This window comes from Lissotriton helveticus, chromosome 3_2 (genome assembly GCF_964261635.1).
Source record: "Lissotriton helveticus chromosome 3_2, aLisHel1.1, whole genome shotgun sequence".
Lineage (NCBI taxonomy): Eukaryota > Metazoa > Chordata > Amphibia > Caudata > Salamandridae > Lissotriton > Lissotriton helveticus.
In genome coordinates, this window is record NC_136062.1 from 173,684,014 (window position 1) to 173,707,956 (window position 23,943).

The 23,943-nt window shown below is 40.1% G+C and overlaps 2 protein-coding genes across 13 annotated transcripts in view; one reads left to right on the forward strand and one right to left on the reverse strand.

The window, feature by feature from the left end:
* The window catches only part of LOC144826538 (uncharacterized), a 1,868,758-nt gene that overhangs the window by 310,072 nt on the left and 1,534,743 nt on the right, over positions 1-23,943 (forward strand). For all 11 annotated transcript variants that reach the window (XR_013609839.1, XR_013609844.1, XR_013609840.1 and 8 more), the window contains one exon: positions 19,873-20,035. Coding sequence is in view for 4 of the 11 variants with exons in the window: in XM_078684973.1 (XP_078541099.1) it covers positions 20,019-20,035 (17 nt within the window). In the remaining 7 variants the exon portion in view is untranslated. The remainder of the gene's footprint in view (positions 1-19,872; positions 20,036-23,943) is intronic.
* Positions 1-23,943, reverse strand: part of RBPMS2 (RNA binding protein, mRNA processing factor 2) — a 242,757-nt gene that overhangs the window by 213,799 nt on the left and 5,015 nt on the right. The gene's annotated exons all lie outside the window — the stretch shown is intronic.

Consider the following 23,943-nt stretch of genomic DNA (forward strand, 5'->3'; position numbering starts at 1 on the left):
CCCGCCCAAGTTTAGTGTGGCTGAAGACTTACATTTTGTAAATGCCTTGCAACATTACATCTTGGACCTGATTGCACTAGGGCAAGCAGAACTAGGTAGGTCAGGACCTGAGAGCGTGTACCCTAATGTGTAGGGTCGTGTCCAGGAATCAATCCCACCCATTAACTAGACCCAGGTGTAAATGTGACAACTTCAGGCACCCACAGAACATTTTCTGGACTGGAGGAAAATAAGAATTAAACTTGGTGTCTGAGGAGCCTTGGACTAGACCTGCTACCTGTTGTAACCAGGGCAAAGAAGTGGATTCCATGGATCCGTTGGGTGACCCACAGTGTAGCTATACAGAAACTGCAAGTGTCTTTCCTGAAATACTCAGCTGCTCAGTGGCAACTGGACCAGACCTGGAGTGGACCCTGCTGTTGGCTGCTGACTGACACCCTGCGAGTCATTATGCCTGCCACAGAGGTCCTGGTGGCTTAAGAGATTCTCCTGTGGATGGTTGGAACTTAAAGATCAAAGCGGAAAGTAAATATCTTTGACCAGCATGAACCTGGTTGCTGTATCTGGCACCCAATCTATTATGGTATGCCTCAAAACACCTATGCCCCGTTCTACTGCAACCACAAAGGATCATTGGCAATGTACTTTTTGGCACCATTTCTCCTGAAAACTTTAGAATTTACTCGTTTCCCAGATTGGATTTGTTATTTAATTACATTTTCATTTTGATAATCTGGTTTGTGTTTTCTACTGGTTTGCATTTTGACTAACAGTTTTGGTACTGCAAAAATATTTTTACATATTGCTTTAAGATAAAGAGTCTGCTCTTTGTCATTGCTACCGGGGGTGGGGGGGTCATCTAAGTTTAGTGACTTAGAAGGGTTACTTTGACAAAGTTTGTCATTTTTCCTTGAGGTGGGTAGCCATCCCACCCCAAATAATCCAATTTCTTTAAGTTTATAGGATACATCTCTCTACTCTGCTCTTCATTGAGCAAATACTTTATCTGGCGTGCAACCAAACTTCAGAGCAAAGGCAGGTTCAGTGGCAATCGGTCTTGTAGCCATTAGAAATTCTTCGAGCATGTATGCGGCATACTACACCAGAGTCTTGTGATAATTCCAGTCAGCATTGTAAATTACTTCAGGAGGAAGCCGTAAGGCGGTTTTACTGAACCAGTTTGCTTGGGCCTGAGCTTCACTTTAAGCGACCCCTATTCTACGCAAGTTACCTACAGGTAGGCAGTGCCAGGGATCCGTGCGAGGGTACGTTTCCATTGTTTTTGGCCCGGTTACTCATTTAAACAGCCCAAAAAGCAAGCACTCTAGGTAACTGAAGCAAGTTAACTTTCTCTGTGTCATCTTCCCTGATGTTACACATTATGTCACACCTATTTGGGTATAATTGCCACCGTGTGTGTGCCCTAAACCTTTACTATAGAATTGGTTACTGAACATTAGCTACCCATCAGGTAGATGGTAAGAAAATGCACCAATAGTGTTTAAATTAAAAGAGAGAGCGAGAGCTTTTTTACCTACTGGCAGTCGCCAGTAGGCAGTTATAGTTAGGACCTAGTTTCCATAGGAAATCCACAACATTCTATTTGGAATTACTTAGCCGCCGGTGGACGAATCTTTGTGAATTTCTCCAAGAAAATTGCTTGGCTCCGCTCCTTCCCTGAAAGATTGGGGTGATTTGTCAAGTGGGGGCCGAGAAAAAAGGGGGTCCCAAAACGTGTTTTCCCCATGCAATTTTCCATAGGGACCTTTAGCCAGGGCTACAGCCCGAACAGCTGAACAGAATTACAAAAAATTTGGCAGAGAGGTAGAGTTCTGTTCGCAGATTGTGCTTTTTGTTAAATGGTGTAAATCCGTTCAGTAGTTGAGAAAATTTAAAGTAAAATCATAGCGCTATCTAGAGACTGAGTTCAGCACGCGTACGGAAATCTGTTCAATTCCGAGCGCAAGCTGCATGCTGTGAACTGTGTCAACACTAGAAACCAGGAAGTGTTGGCGGCCATCTTGTGCCTCGCTAGAACAGAGTCACAAGAAAACAGTAAAGCAAAGTTGAGAAATAAGGGAAGGGGTAGGCTACAAACATTCTGACCCTCTAGGCTTGTTCAGGGGGGTCGTACATGTTTAGGCTCTGGCTACTCATATGGAAATACATACAATTACGAGCAAGAGCTGCATGCTGATTGGTTGTCAATACTCCAAAACAGGAAATGTTGGCAGCCATCTTGTTTGTCGCGAGAGCCGAGTCACAAGAAAAAAGTAAAAGAAAGTTGAGAAATAAGAAAAGGGGCAGGGTAGAAACATTCTGACCGTAGTCTTGGTCAGGGGATGGTACATGGATCTTTAGGCTCAATTTTTATTTTAAATAAAATAAAAATGGTGGGGTACTCGCGCAGTACTTGTACGCGGTGGAAAAGGTGAAAAAAAACTAGAAGTCCGTTTTAGGTCCGGGGGAAAATTACGGGGGCAATTTTTAGAGCGATATTTCTATGACAGTATGTAAAACTTTGTTTTTTTTTCCTGCATCAGTTGTACTCTCTACGCATGCGCAGCCTTGTTTGCAAGTGCACTTTTTTTCTTCTTCAAGTTCGCCAAGCAAACCTCTCCTGATTTTAGGTATTAAATTTGCCGCTTTCTTTTCCCTGCTCATGTTTGTCATCCGGTGCTATACTTTTGTAATATATTAATAAAGATATTGTATGTATATTTATTTGAAATGTAGTGTTGAGGCGCCAAACGTTGATTACAAACTCCGTCCAACCGCCTTTAGTAGTTTTTCTCCGTTATTTTTATTTATACCAGTTACTTTCATTTTACCCTGTGCATATTTTCTCTGTGATCGATGAGATTGTGACAGATACCACGGTTTGTCCTTGGTCTCCGATCTTATCAGACTTGGTCACACGTATAGCTAGAAACTAATTTGAAGGATGTAAGGCACAGGCATTACAACACGTGTTTGTCAACAAAAAAACATAAGATTATGCATTTATCATGTGTGGTAAATGCATACTAGTTGTAAAAGCACGTGTGGAAAAGCGATATGCGTGCTAATGGTTTTGTGCTGACTATCACGCGTGCTTATGAACCGGGTCTGGGCGTGGTGGAGTATAGGGTACCAGGTGGAGGGGCACGCAGCTGCACTCCTACAATATAGAAGCAATATTGGATTTTTAAAACTTTAAAAAAATTCCATAATTATCCTATATTAAGTCTTCTGTTAGTATGTTCATTAAATACATGTATAGATGTTTTTAAACAATTAAAAACATTTGCGTCTTTTGTACGGGGCACCGTACATGACGTCACACGGAAGTTGACACGACGTGTAATGTCAAAGGGTATTCGTAGTGTATGCTGAGAATGATTACCAGTACAAACTATGGTGTGATCACTCACCGTCAAATCAGAGCACAGGGCGCGCTATGAGAATGGTTAGAAGTGGTCACTCATTGGAGATCCAATTCAGGTGTGTGGCTTATCCAGAGTATCATAACGTTATTTTTTAACCTGGTTAAGTTTGAGGTTTGCATGAAATACTATGCTATAGGCAGATATGGATGTTCAGGGAGCACTTATCTGCATGAAGCTTGGTTATTACCATTTACATATAGGTGTCTAAGGGAGGGAAAAGTCGTCTATGTGAATGGCGAGGATTGCACAATAGTACCAGATCACTACTTATTTTGTAGACACATACAATTGCATGGCTCTTGTATACAAGATGCGACTGAGTTTTGAAAGGTAGTCCGACACCTGCCATCATAACAACGTTCACTTTACTGGAAACGGGAGTTATTTACTTTGAAATAATGGAGATTGTTGTGCAATGTTAAAAGGCATCGCTTACAAGATTACGGTAACTGAGCGTGTGGTTTGATTAAAAAAAAGTTGTTTCAACTCCTCTGTATGGGAAGCTGGATGTTTCCATCTGGCTGTCGATTTCGCCCTTGAAAGCAGAGTCAACCAAATGAGTCGTATAAGAGCACTATTGTCTCAAAAAGAAGTCGCTACTATATCTGGTACAGAAACATTTGTCCTTCATGTAGCAAACACCCGCGCAGAAGTGCATGCTTTATTAAATACAGACGTGCTCTTGAATTTTGGGGAGTTAATTTACAGTATCTTTAATGTGTCCTTGACTACGGGGTTACCTTACTTTTTTAAAGTTGGTTGCAGTGGCCTTGTGACTTCTGTAGAAAGTATATTTGGTGTCTTTTCAGGATTTTCTCATTCGATTTTTTCCAGCATCTTTGGTGGTTTGCGCTTAATACTCGCATTAGTTGCAGTTGTGCTTTTATTCATTTGTTTACATAAATATGGATGCACATCCTGCAGCAGACGATATGTCCCGGCTGTTGCTGCTTTGCAACCGAATGATTAGTTACTATGTAGCGCTGCCTCTTGCAACATTGAGTGCAGCTTATGGATTATCGTTTAGATTCTCCTTTTTCACATGCGTTCAACCTGTCTTCCATTGCCTGAGCTGTGATTTCGACTGGGCCCTGGATTTGTGTCTCTGCAGTACGGAGTCTCCCAACGCGGATTATGACCAGGTGATGAGCCCCTTACTGGTTCATGACGTGCTCTGTTCTGGTGGCAGGATTATGGCCTTAGCAGAGACATGGAATAATGGGACGTTGGAATGCAAATGTTTTTGAAGCGGCGCTTGAGTTCTTGGCACGCAGTTACATTGATGACCAGAGTTTTCCTCCGATGGTGATAGAGGCTCCGGTCGTTGAGGAACATGTATGTTCATTCCGACTATTGAATTGGATGGCTGAAATGTTTTCAGATGAGAACAATGACTTGCTGTTGGAGGCTGTTGCTACATACTGTGCTTACACGCTGTTGGATTAAGACTCTGATTTTTCTACCTATTCTTTAATATTTAGTTACTGTTAATCAAACAGTGAATAATTTTTTTCGCAAATTTGAACTGGACTGCTTTCCAGGCTTGGACTCTGCGTTCCTAATTCGCCCACGTTTATATCTTGTGCTTCGATCGAGGGAGGGTGTTGTGGGCTGAGCCTTGCACTCAAACCGTGTTAAGTTAGCATGGGTTTATTAGAAGCTTAAGCGCCATTTTTGCTTTCCTGCTCTACACACGACACACACGTGATATTGTTTAGAGAAAGCCGAGTATTTTGCTTCACATGAAAATAATTTGTTATGCTACATTTTTAGACTGCCTCGCTAGTTTAGTGTGTATAGTGAGAGCATGGAACATCAAGGCTATCTTGTATACGGTGTCTGTTATTCAGAATGATCCTCGCACGCTCGACCCATAACATATGCAACTGTGGCCACCTCTGATACTGCGTGTTTAATAATGCATTGTGGAGGCATAATTACACAGTTGGAGAACATTGGTATCCTGACAGTTTGTGCAGAACTCAATGTGATCCACTACTGCTGAGTACCAGAGGAATGGGTCCGCCCATGTAATCCTACGAGACCTTCTGTAGTTATAAACTAACCTGGTAGGGAGGGTGAAATGCGGGTATATTTTAAATCCGTTTCCCTTTAGCATTATAGGATGCTTTCTACCTTTGTATTTTATGGAATAGTAACAATGCTGACAACCATGTTTGATATGTTTGGTTGTATTATCTATCTTCTCTCTGCATTAAGACCTGCTTTCACCGCTCTGTCACTATAGCACCAAGACGCTGCAGCATTCGAGCGCTTTATAAATGTTTCAGTCAGTCAGTTTAAGGTACTGCGCATGAGATTATGGCGTTAGAAATAAACATTTCAAAATTGCACGTGTCTTATTTACTCATTGTTTTGGACTGGTGTAAGACTAACGAAAGAGTGCTCTTTTTATCCACCTTACTTGAGGTAATCTAAGTCGCATGTTCTGGGTTGACTAGTCATTGGTTTTTTGCTATAGGACGAAGAACTAACAAGTCACTGATTACTAGTCTGGTAGGGGGTTTGGGTACTAAGGTGGGTTTTGGTACACCGTAATTCACTGAGGTCCTAAGTCTTTATGCACAGTTCTGTGTAGGAGCAGAACTCCTGCAACAGTAGTTACAACAAAAAGGCTCGATAAAGGGCTCAGAGTTTGAATCAGAATATGAAATTGAATAATTCATAACCCCAGCCAAGAAAAGGAGCAAGTGTGCAAATTTACAGTGCCTTCGGCCGGGGTAGTTGTTACAATAAAAAGGCATGATAAAGGCCTGCACTTTGAATAGGAATATGAAATAGAAGAATAGTGGATAATCAAAGCTAAGGAATGCAGCAAGTAGCTGTATGTGTGGTGATGTGGTGATTGAGTGGAAAATGAAAAAGGTGAAAAAGAAAGGCTGGAGACACGCAAACTACCCACTGCCTTGTCAGTGAAGTGGATCTTTGGATTTTCAACTCATTACACAGATAGGGTGTTGGATTCCGCAGTGGGAGCAAGTGAATGAGTACCACATCTAAGGAAGCAAGCTAGTGCATAAAGTACACAGTGCGGTAGAAAGGACGCAAGAAAGGACGGAAGTGTGCAAATTACCCACTGCTATTCATGGGTAGTAGTTACCAAGAAGGCTGAATAAAGGGCTTGCATTTTCAATTTGAATTAAAGAAGAATAATTGATATGCCCAGCCAAGAAATGCAGCAAGTATGTGTGTATTTGTGGATGATGTGTTGATTGAGCGGAAGATGAATAAGGTGAAAAATAAGAGGCTGCAGAGATGCAAACTTTCCATTTCTTTGTAAGGGAAGTGGGTGTTTAGTGTATGTATGTATTCACTGAAAAAATATAGGTTTTAGGCACCTTCTAGTTAGGAATTAGCATTTAAAAAAACCTTAGAAATTCACTGAAAAAAACATAGGTTTCACACAGGTTATAGTTAGCTGGACATTTTACTCATACAAAACCATTGAAATTCCCAGTTATAGTTCAGCCAACTGTAACTAACGTGCCCGCAATCCACTGCTGATGACGACATCCCTGACGACATCATCCTTGTGAAAAGAGTGTCAGACCGCTCTCCCTAATATAACCTTTGATAAACAGATTGAAAAATAGAAAGTAAAATTTTCAAAGCAATGGAGATACCTATACCAGTTAGACGAACCTATTCAGTAATACTAAAATCTACATACATATCCACTCGTTCACCAACAGTTCTATATAGTCACTCATACATGTAGTCACTCATCATATGTACTCATACACCTATACATCCTGTTACACTAATAGTCATCCATATGTTTACACACATGCAAAAAAACTAACATGCATTTACTTGCATATACAGCTATACATACACCACTACACTTATTCAGAAACCTACACATACTTACTCTTAAACAATCACGTATAGAAACTCATATTTATACAGCAACTCTTCCAATCTTTCACTCATATATACTCACTTATATACATCAATGCTCACATATACTAACAAGTACTTCCTCATAAAGACACTATTGAGACAGTCATTCACACACCCATCCACCCATACTGTCCTGCACACATGCGGTCTTCAAAACCCATACTAACAGCGAGTCACTTATTCATGCATCTATGCACTAAGTAATATCCCACAGCGAACCATACAGACAGTGATACGGATACTCAAAAAAACAACTAATAACCCACATACACACTCATAGCTACTCACCAACCCATGCAGCCAGTTATACACAAAGTGAGACACTGATCAAGATATTTAAATATTTAAACATTACTCGCCAATACATGTATTCACTAAGATACACTTAAGTCAGTTATACAATCGATTTTACATAAAAAAACATCCATTTAGACTCTTATTTACCCATTTATTCTTCCATCGACCTTTAGATATAAATAAATAAATATTTATTTTTCAGAAAGACACATTCACTGAGTGAGGTCACTGACTGAAGTCATGAGTGATGTAATATGTGACATCAGCAGTGTAAAAAGATCAAAATTGGGTTCCTTTTTATTTTTAATTTGGTCCCCTATTTTACAGATGTCCTAGGCGAGCTTGTACGATTCATTTTTTAGCAGTAGCAATTTGAATAGACATGTATATAGGATACTGATAAAGTATCATTTCTTGAATTTACTCAGGAATTGTTTTTACATGTTTTAGTCGCTGCATTGTTACTCATGCATTTTAGCTTTGCTGTTTATTGTATTTTACAATTATTCTGGACATATTTATTGCAAATTACCTTTATGTTTCTGACTGCAAAAAGGAGACAAAAGTATGTCTTCTGTGTCCATGTATTACTGTCAGCACGCTAGCACTTGCCTTCTCAGCGTTGTCATGTGATCAAGGCCCTTCGCGGGCTGAAACGCGTCATGGTGGACTTGGTGTTTGGGCTACAATAAAATAATATTTGCACCAGTTGCGGGTTAGTCTCATCAAAACTGACACACAAACCCCCCCCCCCCCCCCCAAAACATTCTGGCCCCTGTTTTAAAGTGCTACAGCGGCACGTGGAAAGAAGTGCTTAATCGTGGAAAAGAAACGTATTCGTTACCTAATGCACCCTTAAGTGTTTCCTGTTAGCAAACAGGGCTGGGTGCTTTATACACTGAAGTGGAGCATACGAAATATTAAAGAAATGTCCCTTGTAGAGCTAACTCAATGTGATGCTCCCTAATTTAGCTAGTAACGTCTCTAAAAGGGGGTTTTATGAAACGGAACAAAGCCTTCTGCCATAAGATGGTAGGGACATGGTGCAATAGGAGGTCTGGCTTTTTGGCAGGAACGTAGCCTTAACTGGATATAGGGGATTCCAGTCACTGGCTAGTGCGCTGGATAACTAAAGTCACCTCACCATCGTCTAACATTCCTGTATTAGTATCTGAAAAAAAATATTTTTACTGAGGGTACATACTGAACCCCTCACGTGCTGACGCTCGGCCTGCTCTTCAAGGGAGATCTGGTTAGCGCAATGGTCACTGCTCTGAATAGGTTCCATTACACCAGTTGTGTGCGACCTCCAGAGACCCATAGCTGGAGAGGACCCTGCTATTTTGTAGCCAGACATGAGTTGTATACGAGAGCCCAGAGGTGACTTCGAGCAGCAAGAAATATTGGGAGCGTTCTAGCAGGAGGCCGGTCTGCACCCTCCCCAATCCTCTCCTTGGACCTCTGACAGTGCCCAGAAGAGCTGCAATAATATTTAAATGATCGGAGTGTGGCAAAATGGATGTTCACCTACTCCCTAAACTCGAAGCCTCTGAGGCAGAACAGCGTGCTGGCACCTTTTATCCGGTTTCAATTTTAGCACAAGAGTGACCTCTGGCAGCCATTTATGTGTAATGCACAATAAGACAGCAATTTGTAAGTTCTTCTATAGGACTTTTAGGATTCTGCCACATCTTGAAAATTCAGTTTTAACCACTTGTGTTTAATTGGTCCGAGTTAATTCGAGAAGTTTGTTAAAGTGTCGGGCACTACTTGACCTTCGCAAAAATTCTGAGGAGCTGCTTGTGCCCAGTTAAGCAGGGGTAAGCCGGTTAATTTAGAACGGTATTAGGACATTTCCATGTACTTAAATTAGTAAAAGCAAGTTAACAAATAATCCAGTTGGACAGAACCCCTTCTGCAGTTGCCAGACAGAAAAAAAACAAGAACTGTCCTTTACGGTAAAAACTGGCGAGGGCGTGCAACAAGTGTAGGGGAACACACAAGAATATTGAGTTCCCAACACGGACTATGTAAGCAATTTCTTGTCCCGCTACTAAGAGGTGCAAGCCTAAATAATAACTGAGCAAAAAACTGCAACTATGACTTTTTGGGTTATTAAAAACATACATTTGAATTTCTGAAAACGAATACTCGGTGCCTACTTTGAGTTAATGTGGCCGTCTGGGCACCTGTTCTTATTTTGCCGCATGAAATTTACCGAGCGCAAGAAAGAAACAGATGGGAAAGACGAAGGAATAGACTGCAGAACGTCAACAAAGGGGAAAAACTGTCACCTGCAAGATTGGGGCAGGGAGAGCCTGTAGTAGAATAAAGATGTATGTGCTGGATTGAAGACTACGCAGGCTTTGTATTCTGCGTACCAAAGTTTAGTTGGTCCGGCGGGGGCCTGAGCACAACTTCAGCCCGGCACTTTCTTTTGCAAATAATCACTGAATACGTTTAGTGAAAAATTGCTGCATATTGTTTCCAAAGTTACGATATGAGAAGTTCATCATGAAACAAACACTGGAAAAGACAATTCTGGTTTTAGTGAGCCAACGCATGCAAATACAAACATGAATGAATGAGAGACTTTTAAAGCGCAGACTTATCCCATGGGCATCAAGGTGCTAATTGCAGAAACATGTGCAGGCTGAAGATCACTCAATCCAGCTTCTCAGGGAACAACCAGGTCTTTAGAATCTTTCGAAAGATTGTACGAGATTGTTGCCCCGAAAGATAAAATCAGGGAGAGAGTTCCACGAATTTAGCAGCGGCAATTGAAAAAGCTCTCCCGCCCCATCTCATTTTTTTTCTTTAACCTAGGAACCTAGAGATTTTTGCTTGCTGACCTGATTCCTCGAGGGAGCATAGTGTTGGAATAAGGCCTTAATGCCCGCCGTGCACATATGATGTTTAGCATAGTAAAGACCAAATTACTTGCTTTAACAATATTGGAAAAGATGGTAGGAACAAAGGATTGCCTTCAGTATGAATTATATAGAAGAGAAGATTTGAAGGTGAATAAGTATATGTACTTCTTTTCCAGATGCCTAACAGTCCCTTATACATTCTAGCGAAAGCACTTAATTGAGTGCACAAGGTAAACACCACATAGCATAAACGAAGATAAATTCTATGTATGCTTAAAAAAAACAAAAATAGTACAGCTGTGTACAACTTCTACAGATGCCATCAAACCAGACCTAAACAGAATATTTAGTCACCCAAATAAGTAAAGAAATTATAAAGCAGCATCACAGTGGCACGACATGTAAATCTTGCTGAAGCTATACATTATTGCTGCTTAAAAAAAAAAAAAAAAAAACAAGACCACAGGGTGGGTGTAATGATTGATCACACAGAATTTGGTAGTGAATGTAGGTTTATTCAGGATACATCGCGCAGCAGATAACGCCTCCACTCAGCTCTCCAACTGTCCCACAATCTAGAACACCAAGACATGGGAGCAGACTTGGAGCGAGGAGGAGAGCGAGACAAAGCACGAGAGCAAAGAGCAAATGTAAAAAGAAGCAAACAAACATAGCGATAAGTGGCATACATACATAACACATCTTCCCCCTTATAGAACAAAAAAAAACGAGAACACAAGAGGTAAAAAAAAACATTAAGAAGGTCATTAACAAATATAATCTGACATCCATTTAGGTTTATAACAAACTCGTTTATCCAAACACTTGATTACCAACAACATCATTCTGTTTGGAACTAATCCGCAAATCTTCAATATCATCAGAAGGTAAAACAGTATCAGCAGTGTCCACAGGAGGTAAAATAGCATCATTATTCTCGACAACAGCATCAGAATTGACATTCGAAGAACAAGGAACATCCCACTCAGAAAAAGTATCAAAAGAGCGAGAGTGAGTAGCTCCCAAAGGCACCGCTTTCTCAGACCACTTGGAAGGATGAAAAATTGCTACTCTTTTCATATTCCAAACTTTACCATCGGATAATTTTACAGCGTTTGAGTACCTTGATAACTTTTAAGGGTTTAAAGAATTGACTCTCACCCTTACAAACCTTCCAAGGTTTTTTAACTCTGACCCATAAACCAACACTGACGGAGACAAATTTAGTATTATGTTTCAAATTGTACTTCTCATGGGACTTTTTGCATTTATCCACCATCCTGGACCTCACAACATCTGTAGGAATAGTACTAGAAGCAGCTTTTAAAAGCCACTCAGGATTACACTTGGTTCTTGCACCCCGACCCCTCATAACATCAAAAGGAGAAACCCCCAAAGAATCGTGAGGAGTGGTTCTGTATGTCCACAAGGTTTTAAATATATTAGTTCACAATCACACTGACTTTGCAAAGCCATCTGAATGGAATTTTTTAGCACTCTATTGAATCTTTCAATCATGCCATTACCAGAAGGATTATAGAGAGAAGTGGTCCTATGCTTGATACCAACTCTCTTAAAATACTGTTGAATTAAGTTGGACATGAACTGAACCCCATTATCTGAAATAACCTGAACAGGCAATCCTTCTTCGACAAAAGCTCTATCCAGAAATTTTAATACTTCACTTGAAGTAATTTTCCCAACAACCTTGATAATTGGCCACCTCGAGAAAAGATCAATGAGTGCAATTACATACTTCTCATTACCAACAGGGCCCATGATATCTATGGCTACAGTATGCCAGGCTTTACTTGGAATGAAAGACTCACCCAACTTAGGTCTTAGGGTAACCAAGGATTTATCGTAATCGATCTAAAGTAATCCAAAGCCCAAGTACAGGCAAGAGTTTCTTTCTCAATGACAGAGAATTTCTCCTCTGAAGGAGACAAAGCACGTGAAGCATACCCCACAATATTTTCTTTACCATCTGATCTTAATTGTGACAAAACGCCACCCAAACCCTTATTACTAGCGTCGAACGTAATAACATTTTCTAAATCAGGATCAAATCCTTTAAGAGCAGGTGCATCAACAATTGCAGATTTAATGGAAGAAAATTCATCTTGATATTCAGAACTCCAGAAAAACTTAATTCTGTTCTTAAGAAGCTGTCTGATATTATACATTTTTGAAGAAAAATTTCTAACAAATCTTGAATAAAATTCTGCAAGTCCTAAAAAGGATCGAACTTCTTTGTTCGACGGACTTGGAGCATCACGAATGGCTTCAATCAAGGAACGCTTAGGCGAAATCCCTTCTTTGGAAAGAGTATGCCCTAAATACGTGATGGATTTTACGGCAAACTTGCATTTAGAATGCTCAACAGTTAAACCTTTGGATTCAAGAATGGAAAGTACCTCATTGAGAATTCTGTCATGTACATTCCTATCGACACCAAAGACAAGGATGTCGTCTTGAAAACATCTTACATTTTTCATTTTACCAAATAGGTGGTACATTAACCTCTGAAAGATGGCAGCTGCAGAAGCTAGCCCAAAGGGAAGCCGTTTATATTGAAAACAGCCAAAAGGCGTGATGAAAGCTGTCTACTGCTTGCTTTCCTCAGCCAATGAAATTTGATGGTAGGCTGCAGATAAATCAATAGACGAAAACCACTCAGCCCCTCCCACAAGCGATAGCATTTCAGGAATTTTGGGAAGGGGAAATTTGTCCACCACATTATTATTATTTAAATGCCTATGGTCAATGCATAATCTTAATTTGCCATTACTACGTCTGGCAACTACAATTGGGGAAATCCACTCAGCAGATTCTATAGGCTCAATTATGTCAGCTTTAACAAGTTTATCTAATTCTCTCTCTACATCATCCCTAAGGAGGATAGGAATGTGTCTCACTTTGTGCACTTTAGGACAAGCATTAGATTTCAGAACAATTTTATGTTCAAAATCATTAAGGTTACCGATGTTACCATTAAAGACTTTCGGAAATTTCTTTAACAATTCTTCACAAATTAAATCATTTTCATTAAGAACCATAACAGGCTCAGGGCTATTAGGATTGAGGATTATATCTAACTTTCCCTGGTCCTTCCAACCTAGGACAGCTGGCCATTTTTTAGCAACATACAACTTACTGGAAGTTTCTCTATTCTTAAACTTAAAAACTAAGGGTCTGAATCCAATCATGGCAATCTTCTCCCCAGAATACCCCTCAGGTTGGATGTCTGAAACAAAAAGTTTGTTACCTAATCTACCAACAAAAAGGGATTTCCAAGTAGCTTCATCGATAATTGTGTAAGGGGAACCAGAGTCTGCATACATTTGAATGGAAACACCACCTATATCCATTGAACACAAAGGTTTTTTACACGATTTACTGTCATAGTCATTTATGTTCCAAATGCAATGGTGAACAGACTCATCACAGGAATCCTTAATGGTAAGTTTCTTGATACCTTCATCACCATCACTGGATTCACAATCAGGTTCCTCTAAACATTTTACTTTCTTACCACCCCCTTTCCTTTTGCATGCTCTGGTGAAATGGCCAACAATACCACAATTAGAGCAACGTTGCTTTAAAGCAGGGCAAAATTTGCTTGAGGCTAAGTGAGAAGGACTATCACACCTAAAACATCTGAAGGTAGGATTACGGTCAAACTCCTTTTTTTATATGACTCCACTTTATGTCTAACAGGAGCAGAAGATTTAAAACCAGATGCTTTAGTTTTAATCTTATTAACAATCTCAGCAGAGGTTTCTGCGATGGCAGAATCTTGTTTAAGTAACTTAGCACTGCGGCTTGACATTTCAGCCTTCCTAACAATACTAAGAACATCTTTAAGTTCAGCATCACCATTAATCCACAGTCTATCTTGAACAGCAGGATCCTTATTGTGCATCACAACTTGATCTCTAATAAATTGATCTACCAAATGATCAAACTTACAATCCTCAGCAAGTTTTCTCAGAGCAGAGACATATTGGTCAACAGTTTCGCTACTTTCTTGTTTACGCTGAAAAAAACGAAATCTGACAATACCAATGCACACTTTAGGTGCAAAATAAGTATCAAAATCATTTACAATGGCATCAAAAACATTTACATCACCACCACCCAACGCTTTTGTCATCCCTTCATAGGCTTTAAGCCCACCAGGACCCAAGGAATGTAATAGACGCTTCTTTTTCCTATCAGGTGTCATTTTTCCTTCTTCATCAATAGTGTCGATAAAATTAAGGAAGTAAGCTTTCCATTCTGACCATTTCATACATGGTTCAGATCCAGCAGGCCAAAACGCTTGAGGAGGTTGGATGGAATAATTCTGACTTGTCATGATGGAAGAGAAAAAAAAAATCAAATCAAATGTAAAAAAAAAACCGGTGTTGTAAAGAATGTAGAAATTAAAATATGCACATCACCATGAATAAAATGCGATAATAGGTGTGCACATCACCGTGAACAAAATTCAATTGAAGGTGTGCACATGAACAAAATTCAATTAAAGGTGTGCACATCACCGTGCATGAAATTCAATTAGAGGTGTGCACATCACCGTGCACCAAATTCAGTTAACTGGTGTATACTTCAGAATTAATTATGTGGAGAGAACTTCAAGTAAAATCTTTCAAACATCTGCTTCCTTTAAAATATAAATAATGTACCAATAAGGTGAAAACGCGCGCGTTCCAAATGAATCGTGACTTCAAATGCGCATAAAAATCACAGGCTTAATGGTAACCAGGTGTGCGTGTCACCGAAGTGTAAAGAAATACACATCAAAGATGGCGGCACGCAGGGGTTAAAGTACGTGACCTCGCACGTAATGTGCTCAAAGAACGGAGTGCGCACGTCAGGTCTTCCAGGAATGCAGAATGATCGAGGCGAACTCTGCTGTGCTGAAAACTCTTTAAGCCGAGGTAAGGTGCTCGCGCTAAAGAGTGACAGTTTGTTCACTTTAAACAAACCACAGCGGAGAGAGTATATAAACAAAGTAATTAAATTAAAGTTAACAGGTGTATACGACCTGTATGAAATCCACATATCCACAGCAAACGTGTAAAATCAGTTGAAAAGGCAGTAGATGACGCTCATTTTGAAGAGAAACGTTTCAGAACAGATCCAAATAAGACGAAGTTCAGTCGCGTAGGTTCTTCAGGTCACAAGTCGCCAAATTGTAATGATGGATCACACAGAATTTGGTAGTGAATGTAGGTTTATTCAGGATACATCGCGCAGCAGATAAACGCCTCCACTCTCTCCCCTCAGCTCTCCAACTGTCCCACAATCTAGAACACCAAGACATGGGAGCAGACTTGGAGCGAGGAGGAGAGCGAGACAAAGCACGAGAGCAAAGAGCAAATGTAAAAAGAAGCAAACAAACATAGCGATAAGTGGCATACATACATAACAGTGGGACCTCAAATACTCAAGAGCAAGAGGTTTATCTGCAGTCAAGAATGTTCTAGTGTACAAATTAAGTACATATATCTAAGTGGACAAGGACACCCATTACTTTAAATATTATGGCCTATCCACTTTGATGAAATCCTAAAGTTGCAGATATCCAACCAATCAAAACCGTGGTGATGTTGCTTCTGGTGTCATTTGACCAAAGACCTATCATAATACCGTATAGCTTAGAAGTAAAGGTGGACTCAAATTTCTACCAATGTAACTACGATTTCTCTTGCTCTATAGAATGGCATTAGTAAGAAGGTGCCCTACTGCAATGGAAAATTCCCCATTCACCCAGTTCCCAGTACCTTATGGTGTTAAACACAGAAGTCAAAGTAGTATAGTAGGATATGTGTTACTGCTCATTCCTCCACTGCCAAGGACCCAGTCATGTCTAGATAATACAGATTAAGAGAGCCCTGGAGTCACTATGCAAAAACGTACTCCGAGTGAGGTTCCATATTCTACTGCTCTAACATCAGGAAAATTTGGAATTTGGGTATGGCTAAAATCAGACTATATTCCAACATAAGGAGGCATTTCCTTTACATTCTGCAAAAGCCAAGGGTAAGCGTTTTGGGCTCATTTGAAGACAACAAACGTTATTTTAGGGAAAACTAAACTTACGAGCCCACACTCATGTCTACTGCCTGTGATCCTCCTATGCTACAAGATCCGACAATCCCAAAGCTAGACAGAGCAGGTGCTCACTCCGCTCCATTCTATGTGGTTTAAGCTTTTCATATAAAGTCTCCGCATTTGTTCCAAATAATAGAAAGGACAGAAAGTGACCATTATCCTCAAACCTTCTCCTTGTACACAAGCACTGCAAATCCAATACCAGACAAGGCAATGTCCCAACAAACACAATGTTACAACCTCACAAAAAAAAAAAAAGGGAAAATATAGGCGATATCATGGCCACATGCACTGCCTTTCTGGAAAACTACGGTCTAACCATCATGTATAACAGCCTGGGTATCTATCCTTCACACATGATCTAAATATGGAATTCACAAGAAAGGACATCGGCCACCAAGTAGGAAGGTCAGTGTGGTTTAATAACTTAAGGAAACAAAAAAAACAACTGAACAAACATTTAAGACAACTACGAACTCTAGGTTCAGACCCTTCACAGGGCATTCTCTCCCTAATATCAAAATTAAGAAAAAACTTAAAAAGAGACATCAAGGTGGCCAAGAAAAACTATAGTGAACTGCTTTGGGCAAACCTCCATCATGCCACCAAACAAAGACTCCAAGCGCTTCTGGGATGTCATTAACCAGATATCAAACGGCAAGAATCACCATTTCAACTCAGAAACAACAAAGGATGCCTGGAGAGCACACATCGAACATACATATGCCATTCCACCCACCGATATTGCAAATTACAGAGTCTAATGTAGGAATATCCCATGACATATCAAAGACAAAACACCCTGATTTCACCCTGGGGATTGCACAAGAGCAGGTCCTAAACATTACAAAAAATCTAAGGCCTGAAGGAGCTCCAGGGCCCAACGGTTTGCCAAACGCTTTATTCTGGCACAACCCCCGTTCTGGTCAGGTATTCTTACTCCGCTCTTCTCACACGCGCTAACATCAGGCATAATGTCCGACTCCTGGCGAGGAAGCATCTTCTACCCTATATATAAATCAGGCTCATGCTCTGACCCCGGCAATTATAGAATGATTGCACTAATTGACGTAGAGGCAAAGATTTATGCTTCGAACCTGTTGGCAGGTCTAGAAGAATGGGTGAGCCGTACAAATCTAATGCCAAATACGCAAACTGGATTTCGGGCTGGAAGGTGCACCCTCACAAACAAGCACATGCAAAATCACGGACTCTGCACGAGTGCATCGACCTTAAAGCAGCGTTCGATAAAGTACCAAGAGAAAGGTTATGTGCCAAATTGCAAAATTGGGGGTTACCAACCAAACTTCTGGTGGCGATAATGAACCTTTATACAAAACGTGGGTTCAAGTACAGCAAGGAGACGGACGCAATATAACAAGCAAGATTTCAACAAAAAATGGACTAAAACAGGGGTGTGTGTTGGCCCCCCTGCCTTTTTAACATCTATACTGCTGACCTTGAGAAACATCTCCAACAAGTTCAAACCGACCCCCCTAAATTGGGCAATACGCCAATCACTAGCCTTCTATTTGCAGACAATTGTGTTCTCCTATCTCAAACATCTATAGGCCTGCAGCGATCAATGGCCCAACTAGGAGCATACATGATCACAGCCCAATTAACAATTACAAGAAAACAAGGTGCTAAATAATCTGGAATCTACACGGCAAACAAATATCCCAGGTGAATTCATACAAATACCTTGGGTTTCAACTCAAACACAACCTCAACTTTAACAACCAGCTGAACCAAGGAAAAATGAAGGCAAAACTCCACTTCGCCTTTAAAATTCTAAAGAGGAAGTTAAAAGGCTGCAACGGGTCACCTGTTAAAGGTAATTGCAGCAAAATTCATTCAAACTATTTCTTATGGCTCAGAACTGATGAATACAAAAGATGCAGCCGCTTTAAACCAAGCCCAGTCAAGTCTCTTAAAGAATCTATTTTCAATTCCACGATACATCTCTCAGTCACAGATTCGATTGGAATACGGGCTCAAAAACCAGCCCAAGGAGTGGTGGTCAAATATTACTGGCAGATGAGGCAAGCAGAAGAAAACACCTTAGCCCACTCTTACTGGGCAGAAATTGAACAGCAAGCGAGACAAAATAATTCCTTAGTCAGTTTATTAAAAGAATCACTTGCAGACCTACACCTTGAAGGAGGCCTGGCATACAATCACCTCCTATTCCGTGTTCAAAAAAGTGGCGAACACGGCAGCGAAACAAAGGTCCTTGTTAATGGGTAAAACTGCATTTGTAACAAAAAAACATGCATGGGCAGTGATTCAATCGTGTCAGATGCTGGAACCACAACAATACTTGTCAGAACACTTCTCACACCACAAAAAGCACTACCTGACGATGCTACGGTTGGGGCACTTCCCCACGAAGGAGCTGACCCCGAAATGGAAACGCACATGGCCGACGAAAAAATTCAGACTGTGCGGACAGGGAGATGAGACTACTTCACCTCCTATGCATCTGCCCCTCGCTTTTAGAAAGCCAGAAAATCATCCTTCGTGAGTTTATGAAAAAACAATTAAGGACATGCAGAGCTGCTGTCATAGAAAGTCTGGGAGGCCTGTCAGTGCAACAGTCAATTACGTTTTTGGAAATGGCAGCCAAAGAACTAGATAAATCACAAGAATCAATGTGAGTGGCCCTCACAAGACAGACTGACTGGACCACACCTTTTCATGCACTCATTTTTGATTGTTTCTCAACGAAATATCCTAGCACTTTAATACCGCACTGATTATAAACATAACATTTCTTATTTTAAATCTTAACTGGGATTGTGTAATGAGTGTTTTACCTCTTTGCATCTTTCAAATCATTGCTTTTAATTACTGTGTATAACGTGTTTACAATCTTTTACGATTTTTTTAACGAAATCAAATAAAAGTATCATTGACTGGCATTTGTTGCAAGCTGTTCATGATTAACAAATATCCTCCTTCTAGTTCAACACAACAGGTTGGAAATAAATGCAAACTGAAATGGGGCACATATTAAAGAGCAAACGTTTAGCTATTCCTGAGAAATGTAGATTGAGGTCTTTGAGGAAGACACTGAAGATTAAATTTGTTAGTTTTGTTAAATTGTTTCATTAAAACTAAAACACTTTAAAGCCATACATAATTAACTAGCAGTTACATTTACAGGCAAAACTGAATTTAGGCTTCAAGAAGATGTGAAATTCTAAAACTAGTCTTCCATTTTGCAGGGAAGTAAATTAGTCAATGCATCGAAGTCTACGGTACAAGTTGTGAAACTGGGCTTCACAAACCAAGAGAACCCTAGGAATGCCTTACATCCTTTTCTGCACAAATCACCACCTGGAGTCTCTGCATCTCCCCATCACATTAGCCCATGTTTTACCTGCAATGGTAAGTCCCCTACTTTTAAGAAGTGTTTAACCATCATAATTAGCCTTTTTATATAAAATTGCATTTTTAATTCATAATTGGGACTTTTAGGCCAAACAACTAGGGTTTTACTTAAAGTAAATACTCCTTAAAGCAATACATTTGTTCTAACATTTTTAACAACTAGCTAGGCATAGATTACTACACATTTGAAAACTCCTATTAAATACAAGCCTTTAGGAGCATTTTTTCTTAGCCGACAGGGAGCCAATGGCAACTATTGAAACAAATTAAAATTGCAACAGTCATTTCATGGGTGATACAATGCAATTCAAATCTTCTGATAGTCCTTTTCAATGGCACACAACTGAAATAGGCCCAGCAGACAGATTTATTTGGCCTTGTAGGTTCTCTTTAGTGTGCACTACCCTACTGGTGCTCCCCAAAAAACAAAATCATACAATACTTCCCAAATATGTTGTTGCATTCTATAGGGACACCCTTTTAAATATTGTGTTACTAGGGAACCTAAATAGGGGAAGTCTGAATCTATAGGAACTTCATGGCTAAAAGTCATTTTTGGTTTTCTGAGAGTTAAAAAACACATTGGAAGACTTAATTTACAATCTTAGATTGGAATACCTTGTATACAATCCATGTTCACCTGCAGCCTGGTTGATGAAAAGTGGATTAAGAATGCTTGGACTTTAATTTGGCCCTAAAATCATCATCTACATAGTACTTCACTTTGAAAGGTTTGTACTTTTTTATACGGGTCCATATGGAGATTCCTATATCCGAAGAGAATTCAAAATCCATCACGTGCTAGGGTTTCATCGCAGCAGCATGTGCACCGATATGGTGGTGCTAGTCAGGACCGCCTTTGCTTTTGTAAAAGGAGTTTCATTTTAGTTAAAGTTTGAGGGGGGTGGAAAAAAAAAAGTTTGTTGCTTTCAATTAAGATCTATTAATCAATATTGATCATATGATTAGTGTTAGTTTTTCTTGTATGGGCAGTGCATCAAAACATAAGGAAACAAACATTCTAAATAACGCTTTAAAATACAGAGCATTCTGTAAAATCTGGCAAATTACTAAATCCAATTTGTTGCTTAAAGCTGCTCAGAAACTGTAGCAAGGGATTCGCATTTAACTCAGCTGACCTGGGCTGGCACTGCAGTCTTGGCAATATTATGCATACGATCCACTGCGGACTTTTAATCCATAATTAAATTCTACTTGCCGTTTGTCTTTTACAAATATTTTTGCACAATTAGATCTAGCATTAATATGCATTACTTTTAATCTGCTTTCGTTTAAACGTCAGATAGTGGGACAGAAATTACATTAACCCAAAATGTGGCCTAACAAGCAATCACAAAACAATTTACCATTAGTAACAAAAAGGAAAATGGCCTATATTTTTTCTACCTGCATCCTACTTAAAAGATTGGGACAGCAGAACGTACTACTCAAGAACATGGAAAAGGGCTCCGAATGCAGTCTTCAAATTGTGGTTGCAAAAGGCTAGCTTGTTGCTTAGACTTTCATCCATTGTGTAAACAGCCCGAGAATTTAGAGAAGCAGCTATTACGATTTATAATTCCGATACTAAGGTAGCACCCATTCCTGGAGAACACTTGAGAGCTTTATGCATAAAAAGGCCATATGCTGCTAGCAGGGTGGTCTTTGAAAATAGTTCCTGGAGAGGAGTGGGAGTGGTTCCATAGCAGTGGGGGGCAGGAGTTAATGCTGGATATGTGATCGTTCTACACCAAGGTACTGCAAATACGATGCACCAAGTAATGCATTCCAAACATCTGAGACCTTTTTCTCGGTTTGCACCAGCAGTTACATTTCTGGTTATATGTAGATCTGTAGTTTAATGTATAACGTCAGCTAGTTTGCAGTTCTTTCTGCCTGCACCAATAAAATATTTCTAAATAAATACAAATTCTCATTGTTTTTAAATAAGCACTGATGTTGCAATAATATGGTAGTTAAATTAAGTAGTTACCTAAAGGCAGTGTAAGATACATATTTACTCTGGGATGCATGGCATTCCGGGTGTAGGTGCTAAGCGTGAGGCATGGGGTGTATTTTGTAGCTTGCCTGGTCCTCTAAAGATGTGGGCTTTGATGGCAGGCAAACAAAGGTAGAAGCGGCGTTAACAAGGATGAGTTTTCTAGCGAAGGATCCCAAACAAACAATTTTATTGGGTAGGGGCCTAGGGATAATGGAGCATAGGAGTCACAATAAGACATACTGGAAGGCTATTGGAGATTGTTACTGAAGAGGTGATGTGAATTTCCTTTTAAAAAAATAACTCGCCATGTTAGCCAGTTGGTGAAGGTTCAGAGGGGCGAATGCATCTCCTGCAGACAGAGCTCATGCACTATAAAAGGGGATCATGTTGCCCAATGAAGATAATACTATGGCTTTTAGATGGAACACAAGCAAATCTGGAGTGCAAATGATTTAGCGCTCTTAATAGGGAAGATATTTCAATTTTCCTTCTTTTGCAGTGGGCGTTGGTGAGATAAGGCGAAGAAAAACTGAAGTCACATAGAGATGATTAACATATCAAGGGTGCTAGCTGACAGTGTCCATTTAGAAAAGGTGTGCACTGGGTGATTGGACAGAGGATGCAGGCTAGTTGGACAGAGGACGCAGGGTAGTTGTTTTGCTTTAAGTCAAATGATAGACCCTTTTAAATCTCAGCCACAATTAACCAGTAAGTGTTCACTGAAAAACAACATCAACTGGCTTCAGTGGAACAGCGTTGTCCTAATACACCTTCTGCAGAGCCGCACTCAATGTACAATCAGGCCCTTTCCTCTACGGAATATCAGATGTGTCACCAACACTGTTAAACACTTACCTTGCTGCTCATGCAGTCTAAGACTGGACACAACATATGCAGGCAAGAGTTTCACATCAAGCTAATAATCCTGCTTACTCCAGTGCTTGGTTATTCTTTACTGTATTTCGGACTTCCATAAAAGCAAATACCTGCCCTGTAGTGGACTGAGGGCACTTGCAGTACAAACGAGTGGTGTGCTATAATTTAGTAAGCATGCAAGAACAAAGTGGTGAACTGGTTGATCTGGCAGGGATGGACAACATCCAGAGTTACTGACCATTAAATGTCCCCAGCCTGATTTAAAAGCCTTGAAGAGCAGGATTTCTGATGGTTGGTTGGGGCGTACCTTATTTTTCTGTTCAAGGAAGAGGGAATAGGGCTTGACCAGTGGTACAGGGAGTAGGATTTCATGTATTAATCAGTTTAGTGGATGCAATTATTTTGCAACCACTAACCTTGTGAAACAGTGAAGTTGGGAATGTTGCCAGACGATTCTATGGGATGCAAGTTTGCTTCTGTTTATGTTCACCTGAAATCGCCAGACACCAACAGCATTTTTTAATGATTAATTTAACTGCATGTGGGCTTTAATTAAGCAAGAGCTTTAGTGTTTGTACTTAAGTTATAGAAAATGGTGGACAAATCCATGATGTGTGATCACTTTAAGTGAAGACATGCTTTATGAGAATATTCACCCCTCAACTTGATAAAGTGGTTCGAATTTTCTAGTTCTCTGGCTTCTAAAATGCAACAGTAAGAGCCCGCGCAAATTTAGAGAAAATATCAAAACAGCCTTATATCGGCTTTACATTTGGGTGTTAATCATCGGCATGCTGGTGTAGGCAGGCGATTCAAGAGGGGAGCTTAGGTGAATCTACTGACTGGGATCTTGAATACCAGCATGGTCCATATGTTGCAGTTCATAGCCTGACTTTTCACGATTTTGTCCTCATTGGAAAACAGTTAATCCTGACCATTTGCTTGGAGGCAGTATATTTTTTCCTGATCCTGTTGGACTGGTATACATCTAGATAATGCAATAATTTATACATTGGTATCGTGTGTC